Genomic DNA, 12102 nt, shown 5'->3' on the forward strand with positions numbered 1-12102 from the left:
CCGGAGCAGCATGAATTAACTAAATGTGTTTCTATAAGTGTATTTTGGCTGTACGCCGTGCGTGATTTGTGTTCTTCTGCCTGCTGTATACCCAAACGGGGAGCTGGTGTGAGACTTATAGATGAGGGGGCTCATCCAGCAGGCAGGGATGCATTGGACGGAATGAGGGAAGCTGTGTGGAAGTGCAAATAAGCTCGGCACAAACATATTGCTGTGACTGTAATTGTAAACCCACACTCTCTCCTGTGTGTATATAGATGCCAGAGTCAGCTCCAGCATCCGGCTGCCTGAAAACGACTTGTTCTAAAGAACAACCCAAACGGATTTGGCTGAAATATGGCAGCTGAATACCAACTGGCCCACAGGCCACTTCGTTTTTGGAGGCTGCTCCCGGACTGGGATTTCTGCCACTGGTGAAGATCAGTATTCATCCATGTCTGTTACAGGTTTACATGCCACACTGAAGGGCTGCTACACTGCATCGCATTCTTCGGTGCTTTAATCAAACCTAGAAGAAACATAACAGGCAGAGGCTATGATGAAGACTCTTTTTGCTGGTGAATGTTTGAAATCCGTTCTATGGTTTCTCATTATATCTACCTCCTGCACACTGTAGGTTTGACCTTTGTCTATTGTTTTTTAGTAACTTGCTCCAGTCTGCTGTAGCAGCACATCTGTCATTACACATCGCATTTTCCCGAGGTGGTCCCCCTGCAGAGGCTTACAGCTGATGTTATGATGTCACGCTGCGCCCGGTATTCCAATTAGAGGAGACGGTTCGTTTGCTTCAAGTCTGTTAAAGGAATGTTTTCAAATCCTTCTGACGGATCACTTGCAGAGTAAGTTTTTTGTCTTTAGCTGATTCTAACCTGGATGTGTTACCAATCAGTCTGGCTGCTTTTTAACTCGTTGACATTCTTCTAACCATCTCCTACCCTCTGACAACTTACAGGGAGACACTACTGGTGATTTTTACCATAAACACCATTAATGCTGCTAAAAAAGTGTTAATTAGGTTAATTAGAGCCAGCTTCATATTCTTGACTTTTCATAATGAGATCTAATATAATCAAGGACTTCCACTGTCTTTACTCTTGGTTTCATATGAATGAATGGAGGCCTTTTCTTGGCTATCATGTAGAAATGTAAATTTTGTGGGGTGAACCTATTACTTTTAGCAGTTTTCATATATAATTCATCTTCTACAAATGTGTAAATTTCTGCAGGGGGCAGCCTGATCTGATGAAATAGTCTTTTTTTTCTGAAAAAACTATGAACTATGAAACTTGAAAAATGAAAATTTTAAGGTTAAATGTATAAATGAGGTGTAATTTCAGATAATATGCGCCAAGCTGCGTATATGTTCTATAGATGTCATGTATTAGCGATGCAACCTGACCTAAAATCTCAAACTTGACCGGTGTATTTGTTAGGTGAGGCTGTGTGCAAGCAGGAATAGGACCCAAGGTGCAGACTCCGGAGACAGACGTGAACAAAAAGGCTTTAATTTAAGACTCAAAATATAACATGACTGAAAAAACTCAAAACAAACTTAAACTAGAAAAATGACAACACACACAGCAACGTAAACGGTAGATCGCGACACAGACACAGAGAAACACAGGGCTTAAATACACAGAGGGAGCAATCAGGGAATGAATAACAGGAGGGAAACACAGCTGGGGCAAATCAGGCCTAACGAGACAAGGGGAAGCAAAACCAGACACATTAACATCAGACATGGACTTTCAAAGTAAAACAGGAAACATAACACAGACTCACGGGCAGGCACTATAACAAAGGGAACAGAGACGTGGGACCAGGGCAGACACAGACACTGACTGGATGTGGGGATACAGCAGAAAGGGGAGACAGCAACATGGAACACAGACAGAAAACCAGAACACAAAAACTCTAACCAAACCCCACCCAGAGAACCTAAACTAAGAATAATCCTAAAACCCATACAGCAAAGCTAGAATATAATGAAATAACAAAATCAAAGAACCAAAAACACAAAACACTGGGTCAACGACCCAGGGACCCTAACAGTATTAATGAAAGGTTTTGCTCTAAGATGAGTTTAGCTCATGTTGACGTTTTAATTTGAAGTTTTCCAGGTAAAGAAAGTTTTAAACTGCTCACACTCGCACTGCAGCCATGAACTCTTTAGACGTCACTCAGACGATGTGTGTGTGTGTGAGAGCCCAACACAGTCTGATCAGACATTAAAAGGTGTGTAAGCAGCCGGCTCCTTGTTAAATGATGTCCCATTGTCCCATTGTCCCAGCTCACAAACCCAAACTTCATTCTCTGTAGAATGTTTAACAAACAAGGCTGGAGAAGTAAGTCTACTAAAAGGAAACATTGTGCAACTTTTAGATTCTGATTCTCAGCAAATAAATATTAAAATTGTGAATATGTCATCACCTACAATTCATAATGTCATCAAAAGACTGAGAATCTGTAGAAATGTCTGTGTGCATGGAACAAGGCTGAACGTCTGTGCTGGATGTCCTTGATGTTCAGGCCCTCCGGCAACTGTGCATTAAAACCCGACATGACTCTGTAATGGAAATCAGTGCACCCACTCTGTGTCTGTGAACACGGCTCACTGTGACATCCACAAATGCAGGTTAAAGGTCGTCATGCAGTGAAGGCAGCAACTGTGAACATGATCCAGAAACACTGCCGGCTTCTCTGGACCAAACTCATTTAAAACGGCCTGAGGCAAAGTGGGACACTGTTCTGTGAGCTGACAAACTGAAATTTGAAATTCTGTCTTGAGAGATGAGGGATCATCCAGCTCGTACTCAGCAGTCAGTTCAAAAGCCTGCACAGTGTTGGAGTGCTTTAGTGTCAGAGGACTTGCACATCTGGAAAGGCACCATCAATGCTGAAAGTTATATACAGGTTTTAGAGCAACGTAAGCATCCATCCAGAGGTCTCTTTTGGAGAAGGCCTTGAAAATTTCAGCAAGTTGATGCTAAACTGCATACTGCACCACCTGAAAAAGCGCCACAGTAGAAGAGCCCGGGTGCTGAACTGGCCCGCCTGACGTCCAGGCGTTTCAACAATTTAAAAAGAAATTTGACACGTTGTAAAATGAAAAGTATAAAAATGGAGATTTGGGAACGTTGAGCCGCTAGGATACTCCTTCAGACAAGAACGCGACAGCATTTATATCCCAAGCAGCTCCCAGAGATTTGTCTTTAAAAGAAGATTGAAACTTGTTGCTGCCATCAATCTAAAACATGAGTTGTTACTTATGTTTTAGATTTCCAACTTTTAAGCAAACACAGACAGAGTTCATCCCCATAATAGAGGGACCAGCTCTCCTTAAAGATCTTCCCTCATTGGTCTTTTCAGCAGAATATACCAACCGTGTCTCGTTAGGAGGAGCTCTGGGGAGAGTGGAGGCCACGCTGAAAGTGTCACTGTTTTTATTACTTCTGTGACCTTGCTCTTATCTTAAATTTTGACCAGACTCTGCCCTTTTTATTTATCTCACTTCTGCACACTCTATCAGAGTCACATCTTTTTCTTACTCACTGAACTATTCAGTGAGCCTCTCACCGAAATAAAACCAACATTTTTTCCTCTTGTGTGCTTTAGTATTTGTCTTTGTGTGATGCTGCTTTTAGTCTGACAAACTGTAACAACAAAACCGACTCAAAAATCAAGGTGAATTTTGTCTCTTATGTTTTTGAAAAAGTGTGAATTGAATAGATTTTCTTTATGGTTTTATTTTTGGAAATTCATTCTTTCTTTTATAACACAAGAGCCACTTGATAACACTGTTTGTCGGGTCTGGAAGAATTTCTTAGTCATACTGAGAAAAACATTCACGTCCTTGTTCATCTGCAGCATAAGGATGGGTGCACACGGCGCTGCTCCACAGCTGAGCTCCTGAGGAGAACAAAAACAAGACAGACTAAGCTGAAACTCTGACCAATCAATCTCAGGAGAGATAATGCAGCATCTGGGGCCGAGGTTTGGAGGGTCAGCCGGGATCAAAACGTGATGTCCAGGTTGATGCCCAGAATCCACAGCCTGAGGAGGGCGAGCCACAAATTTCAGAGAGGGGTCAGAGATGATACGTAGGCTAGCCGGACTGCTGACCCATGTCTTGTTGAGGTCTGAATCAGGTTAAACAGTTTGCATGAACCTCCAGATACCCTACCACCAAGGCCTCGTGTTGTCGCAAATAAAGCGGCTAACAGAATGCTCTCATTAGCAGATCAGACCAGTGTGAAGAGCGACAGCTGCTAGCTCTCTTCTGGGAGAGAGGATCACTTCCAATTCAAGTGCAAAAATAGTGCCCCAGAGTAACAGCAGCAGGAAGTGCTCAGTTAATATTTTGGCTCTTAGTCTGCATTGTAGTCCTAACGACAGGTTCTGTCTAGTCTCTGATCTCTAATGGTTTATTAATAATTTAATTTACTGTGTTATCTATTTATTTATTTAATTATTTATTAGTGTTGCACATGGGGGGGGGGGGGATTCAAAAATGGCAGCTCATATGATTGTTGGGCTGTATGTATTATTGTAGGGTCTACCTTACAGTATAAAGTGCCCTGAGACAACTGCGTTGTGTAAATAAAATTGAATTGAATTGACATTACCTCCTGATTCTGTAGCTCTAGCTAGCGCCTTAAGGACCAGCAACAACTTTACATCTGCACCATGAACAGTTTACAGAGATAAAGAGAAGAAAGGAGGTTTTGGGGGTGGAACAGGAAGTGGAATATTTTTATTTCTTTATTACTGAGCAAGTACAGTATCTCAAATTAATCACACAATATTAACTCATTCAACAGTAAAATGCATTAACCTGTCTGTCAGACTTAATTAAAGGTCCAAGATTAACATTTCGGATTGTTGCGGCCTATCTTAACACCTGCTTCATGGGTTGTCCCATCTGTCTCATTCATGTGAAGTCACTATCTCCAAAACACTGTCATGAAGTTTTTGAATACATTTGGCATCAGGGTTTATCTGACTGGTCTAAAGGAAGAACTGATTCGATTTTAGTGGTCAAAGGTCTCTGTGACTGCGTGTCCAGATGTTTCAGGATGCTGACATTTTTGGGGTTTTATACATCACAACCAGCCAAACACCCCCTCTTTGTACGGGTGCAGCGATCAAAGCTATAGTTAGTAGGTGATGATTTGATCAGCTGTGCTGATATAGAGTTTTATAAAAGCACACAGGCACCTAAATCTCCATAGCTTACACTTACACATAATCATCACCCATATGGCATAAACATTAAACCAAGGGAGTCATAAATCCATCCTTCCACTCAGAGCACTGCAGGCACTTTCCTCACAGCTGACGCAGAAACACAGGCGTGTTCTCAGGTGTCTGTGCTTCCAGTGGAGACCATGTAAGTGTATTCTATGGAGATTTATGTGTCAGTGTGCTTTTATAACACTCTACATCAGTTTAAGCGTGCTATACTGAAAGGAAAGTGCTCAAAGGGGTGGAGGGTTTTTTTTCTTCATCATCAGGGACAATGTTACATCACTTTTAGAGTCGTTATGTCTTTGATTCTCCTTTTATACCTTGTACAGGGTCAGTGTGTGTTTCTATTTTAGATGGAGAAGGCAGAGAATGTCCTCTAAGCCAACTCCTGTTTTAATGGACACTGCAGGAGTGGGCAGACTGAACAGCTGCAAAGGCAAATGGATTACCAAAGTAATGCTAGTAGTACCATAAGTAAGGTTAAAAACATTTGTTTTAAACAGAATTTTAACAGCAGCACAATAAACAAGAGCAGAATCACAAAGCAAACAAACCCCTCCTCTGCAGTGAGATCGTACACCAACACAAAGCATTACATTTGCATAAAAATCTCTTTTTAGTTCAAAAGAAAAATACAACAAACGGTGTGTGGGTCACAGCAAACTATTGCTTGGAAAAAATGAATAAAATAAGCAGGAACACTCATTTTAAATACTTATATAATTAAACTTAAAAAAGACCTTAAAAGAGCTAAACATGCCACTACCTGGTGGGCAGTTTGGGCTCTAGGGAAGACTTCTTTCTGCTGCTCCCCTTCAGGGGTTGCCACCACGGATCATACGCCTCCATCTCATCCTCCACTGTCTCACAACCATCTGCATGTCCTCCTTCATGACATCCATGAATATTCTATGTGGTTTTCCTCTCTTCCTTCTGCCTGGCAGTTCTATATTCAACACCCAGCATCCACTGTCCCTCCTGTGCACATGTCCAAACCATTTTATCTTTGCCTCTCTAACTTGCCTGTCTCCAAACAGCCCGAGCTGACCTGTCCCTCTGATGTACCCATTTCTAATCCCGTACATCCTTGTCATTCTTGCTGAAACTTGTAACCTTTTTAGCTCTGCCACCACCAGTCTGGCCTCCCATCTTTTTGTCAGTGCCAAACCATACATCACATACATCACAGGATGTCTCGCTATCATCTGGTAAAGCTTACCGTTCTACTGCAGGGGTATGGCAACACGTCGGTTCTCGCTGTATAGTTTTGGTGTTTTTGTGTCAAAAATCTGACTTGACATTTGTCTCCACTTATCCAGTGCTGGCTGCACAGTGCTTCATCTCTCTTATGCATGGTCTGTTACATGTTTTCTACCTCACTTCTACATTCTTTTTTTCTCTAAAGCATACCTCCACCTCTCCAGGCTCTCATCCACCTGCTCTCTGTCACTACCAATCACGATGTCATATGTTAAGATCATAGGCACAAAGTCTCCTGCCTGACCTCATCTGTCATCCTTTCCTCAACCACTACAAACAAGAAGGGGCTCAGAGCAGATCCCTGACGTAATCCTACCTCCATTTTTAAACCCATCTATCACTCCCCACACACACCTTACCTCATGCATGTCCTGTATATGGCTCTTCCATACACCTTTCTCCCACTCCTGACTTGTTCGTGCAGTATCACAGTGTTTCTCTCAGCATCCTATTATATATTTTCAACTCCTTCCGACCGCCGTACTTTTCCATCTTCTCCCTTTAATTTTTTTTTTCAGTAGTACTCTTCTTCAGCCAAACTGATGCTCAATGATCATCACCTTTCTTCCTAAACTAGCTTCAGCAGCTCGTTCTCACATCTTCATGGTGTGGCTGATCAGCTTTATTCCTCTGTAGTTACCACAGCTCAGCACATCACCTTGTTCTTGAAAACAGGTCAGTTCCTCAGACATCCTCTCACTCCAAACCTGTGTTAAAACAATCTGGTAAAAGTCCACTGCTCCATCAGATTCGGTCCATACCCTTACAACTCCATCAATACCTGGATTTTTCCACTCTTCGTATTCTTCGTAGCTACCCTCACTTCCTCCCTGCTAATCTTCCGCACCTCCTGATTCCCTAACTTTCCTACCATCCGTAGTCCCTTCTCTCTTTCTTGTTTTCTTCATTCAATTCCTCAAACTATACCTCTGTCTCATCAACACATACTCTTCACTTCATCAAAACATTTTCACAATAATCAGCCTAACCTGCTGCACATCCTTTCCAACTTGAACTCTCTATCTCTCTTAACGAAGTGATTTTCTTGTTCCTTATTGTCCACCCTCACATTCGATTCATTACAAGCATTTTCCTTTGCCTCCTCGCTCTTTGTGGTTTGCCTAGGCTTGTGCCTCCTCCTCATGGATGGGTTAACGACACAGATTAAAAATAAAATAAAGATGTGCATTGAATTTAAAAACAGCAGAACACACAGAGTATCTATGTGTGTGATGTTAATTATTTGATTTAACTTTTGGAGCCTGAAACCATAATTAATGTAATAATATTAGATTATAATACTTCTTGCACACATTGTTTACCTGAGTGTACTACAATGATTTTGGTGACAGTTTGAATCTATTCAGTACATTGTTCAGAGTTCATGTACATTCATTGGAGGATGTTCATATTAGTTGTAATGAGCCCATAACATAGCTCCCATTAATTCTCGGTTCTTTGGAAGATTTATTTTATGACTTTGTGTCAAAAAAATAACTGGGGAGGACAACGAGCCTCCTCTCCAGTCAGTCTGTCGTCCTGTGGATGAATTCCAACTCCACTTAGACGACTGTTGGCTCCTGCTGCCCTCGTTCCTCTCTGTAACTTCAGGGAACTCTATGGAACCACCTGCTGCTGCTTCTGGTTAGAAAACTGTTTCAGAGCCAGCTGGAATTCAAGCTGGTGGAGTTGGAGTATGGCCGATTAGCTCTTTTCTTTAGGGATGTAGCTGGATAACAATATGGGAACGTGCTGATGGGGAAAACTCAGAATGGGAAGGGCTGGGACAAGGAGACTAGCTGCATCCAAAATGAATTAAAATGAAATTCAGTTCAGTTTTCACCAAATAAAAACTGTTGGCACTTTACATTGTAAGATACAGACCCTACAACAATACAGAGAACAATCCAACAGTCATATGACCCCCTAAGAACAAGCACTTTGGAGACAGTGGGAAGGAAAAACTCCCTTTTAAGAGGATGAAACCTCTGGCAGAACCAGTCTCAGGGAGGCGTGGCCATCTGCTACAACCAATGGGGGTGAGGGGAGTAAGACGGGGACAAAGACACGCTGTGGAAGAGAGCCAGTGCTTAATAATAACTCATGACTGAATGCAGAGTTGTGCATAAACACTGTATATATTTATCATATGTGCAGTATTTTTATGTTTAAATTAATTGTTAGTATTTTTTGAGTACCAATAATAGACCTGGGCAGCCTGCCCAAGAAAAATCTATGTGCGGTGAACCCTGAATGACTTTATTGTTGTAGAGCCTGTTTATTTATGTTACTGGTGTCGCGGCGGTGCTCAATGATAATACGCTGACTTTGTGTTTGCACTCATTTTAGGATAAATGTAACAGATTCAGGCAGCACGGTGGTACGGTGGTTAGCACCGTTGCCGCACAGCAAGAAGGTCCTGAGTTCAATTCCACCATCAGGCCGGGGTCTTTCTGTGTGGAGTTTGCATGTTCTCCCCGTGTTTGCGTGGGTTCCCTCCGGGTACTCCGGCTTCCTCCCACCGTCCAAAGACATGCAGCTTGTGGGGATAGGTTAATTGGATAATCCAAATTGCCACTAGGTGTGAATGAATGTGAGTGCGAATGGTTGTCTGTCCCTGTGTGTTGGCCCTGCGACAGACTGGCGACCTGTCCAGGGTGTACCCCGCCTTTCGCCCTATGACAGCTGGGATAGGCTCCTGCGACCCTGAAAAGGATAAGCGGAAGCGAATGGATGGATGGATGTAACAGATTCAAAGCTGACTGAGACTGACTGAGACTTACCCTTTGTTAGCCTTGTGTAATGACTTTACTTCATGACTTTCAGTGTCATAGCAGAATCTAATTTACAGGAAGGCTGGCTGTGTTATACTCTATATGATTTAGCAAATCTGGGGGTCAGGCCTTTGACCTGCATTTACAAAGATGCCCATAATGAATAACTATAGAAGCTGTAAAAAACTTCACTGCACAGTCAAAACACTGACCTCATGAAACATTCATGCCGCACAGATTCAGTTTCTCTCTTAGATTTATTTTTATTTCAGCGCTATCATCGTGCAGAAAATGAGAAAGTTTGTTTTCATGATTTATGATGATGAAAGCCATATAGGAAAGTGAAGTCAACTGAAATTTGAAGGTTAAAGGTTGGACTCCTTATATTGGCATTTGCTGGCTAAAAATGGCATCGCTTATGTAATAGTTCTGGACTTGGGATAACATCATTTGTTCCTGCTTTTTGTGTGCTTCCGGCAAACATCTCCATAAACACATTTTGAGGATGGCTTTCAAAACACTTTTTTTCCAGGGGGTAAAAGGCATTAATTAAAAAGTTTCTCCTGGTTTTGGTCTATTGGAGGTGAAAACTGTACTGCTCATTATCTCAACTACTCTTGAACCCAGCTGGAACCTTGTAATTACAATACTATGCTCCCTCATCATTTCCTTTATTTGCTGCTGTCAGGGAGCCAGAACGGTATAAACACTAAGCAAGTAATTGAGACAAACATGAATGAGCGCACCAGCCCAGAAAAGGTTTGAACAAAAATCATATGCATGCATACATGTGATTCAGAGATAAGGCAAGACCCAGAAAGAGAATGAAACCTCCTTTCATCCCCACCAGACATGTTGTATCAGATACAGACTTATTATATGGCTCTCTTTCTGTTCTCCAGTGTACCGAGCACGGGGCCGGTGCTGCTCAGAGATGTGATGCTCCACCTCGGTGCCTCACAGATCCATAACAAAGCCTCGGTGAAATAAAAACCCAGCATTAGGATTTTTTTTTTCTCTCCAGTTTTTGCTCAACAAATTACCAAAGATATTCAGAGCCTACCTGGACCACTAATGGCTGCAAATGAGTGTTTTTATTACAGACATTCAGAAATCATAAAAGGAAGATGGATTTGGCTCTCGAGTCACATCGCAGCCCCTCCAACATCATCATGTATCTGCCTGATGGGTCTCAGTCCTGAGGCTGAGAACCTGCTCAGGATCTTCCCTCTGTCTTTGACTCTTAGTAGCTCTCTAAGCAAAAGGCGTTTATCAAAGTGTCATGGCGGTCTCCAGAGGCACATTTCAAAAGCCTCCCCCTTTCTTATTCCTTTTTCTCTGTCTGCATTCAGAATTCATTTGTTAATGTAAATTTTAAGGTGGATTTGGACTGAATACATGCAGAACAAATGAGGTCCTGTCATCTGGCTAATATGAGTCAGGCTGTGTGGTGGTGCCGTATGTAAATGACAATGTCTCTACATCAATTTTATTAAGAATATTACCTCTTGTGTAATCTCACCGGGTGAATAATGATTCAATTCAGGCACAGTTCTGTTCTGTATTCAATATAAAAGAATAAGAACATATTTAAAACTTCTCCACAGCTTAAAACTGTGTGGAAGGTTTTACATGTCATCAATCAGAGCGACATGCCTTCACTGTGAGAAAAGTCTAAATAGGTTTAGTCTCAATTTAATGTTTTATCACATGACAGGTTTAACACAAAAGGATGTTTGGCATCTAAATAACCCCGCCTGTAACTGTCCCCGAAAGTTGGGTGATTGTACGATTGCATCGTTCTTGTTTGTTTTATTTATTTTGCTCATTTATGAGACTCTCATTAAGGAATCACTGTTGTATGTAATTAAGGTGGAGTTATCTTCATGTACGATGAATGAGTGCGATTCAGCTGAAACCTGGCATTGTGCTGTTCCCATATCTGAGTAATCTCAGAGTGATCCCAGATTTAAGGCTAGGTAAGTTAAGCATGTGTGGCTTGTTTAAAAAGGGTATGTTTTAGTTTCCGCTGTGCTTATGCAGAGATAACATGCTCGCTCTACTCTTTGTTCATCTTTCCGTGTGTTTATCCTGTTTTCAATCCGGATGCGCTGCTTTTTGTGCCATTCTGCACTTCTTTCACTCTTGGCTATATCCTGGGATGACATCTGTCTGTCACGTCTTCCTTCATTCTGTCAAGCCATCATCACTTGACCTCCCACTTTGTCATTTGCCTCGTGGACCGAGTCGTGAGGCTGCCTTGACCCCCATCGATTGTTCCGTCCTGTGAATCTGATGTTTTCCTGTGTTCAAGATGACCACATGACCACAGATGGCACACATGTGAGGCACGTGCCTAGAAAAATGATGACATTTAATGTTTCTAAGCTATGCTGGACTGGTGATGATGAAACCTAGCCACAGACTGCTGGTGGATCTATGTACTAACTACTCTTACTATTATAATAATACATTTAATGATCTTCCAGCTTTTGAAGTGGCGATGATTCTGATATTATACTTATAGTTGGTCAGACTCAAGTCTTTGTTGGAACAAAAGCCAAAGTTTCCCATTGTTACTTTAAAAGAACAAAAAACTTGGAGAAATTCTTTAGGACAGATTGTACCAGAAAGCTGTGATTTCTCCCCCCCCCCCCCCATTTGATTTATGGCTGAGGCTCTTGCATGGAAGCTTGGTGAAACCTCTGCCTTGAGGACCCTTGAATTAACTATCCTCCTAACCCGTCCGTAACAATCTGTGCCCTAAAGCAGTTGTTCAAAGGAGATTGCTGGAGGGTAGACAGCCTTTGCACACAAGCTT

General features: G+C 42.0%; 1 protein-coding gene across 1 annotated transcript in view; it reads left to right on the forward strand.

Moving 5' to 3' along the window:
• The window catches only part of LOC146695050 (uncharacterized), a 54940-nt gene extending 54633 nt beyond the window's left edge, over positions 1–307 (forward strand). The window contains exon 2 of the mRNA XM_085478505.1: positions 258–307. Within this exon, the coding sequence (XP_085334631.1) occupies positions 258–307 (50 nt within the window). The remainder of the gene's footprint in view (positions 1–257) is intronic.
• Positions 308–12102: the final 11795 nt, after the last annotated feature.

The sequence above is a fragment of the Copadichromis virginalis genome, linkage group LG13 (genome assembly GCF_057382275.1).
Source record: "Copadichromis virginalis isolate Kocher_CV1m ecotype Utaka linkage group LG13, C_Virginalis_male_GT1.1, whole genome shotgun sequence".
NCBI classification, from domain to species: domain Eukaryota; kingdom Metazoa; phylum Chordata; class Actinopteri; order Cichliformes; family Cichlidae; genus Copadichromis; species Copadichromis virginalis.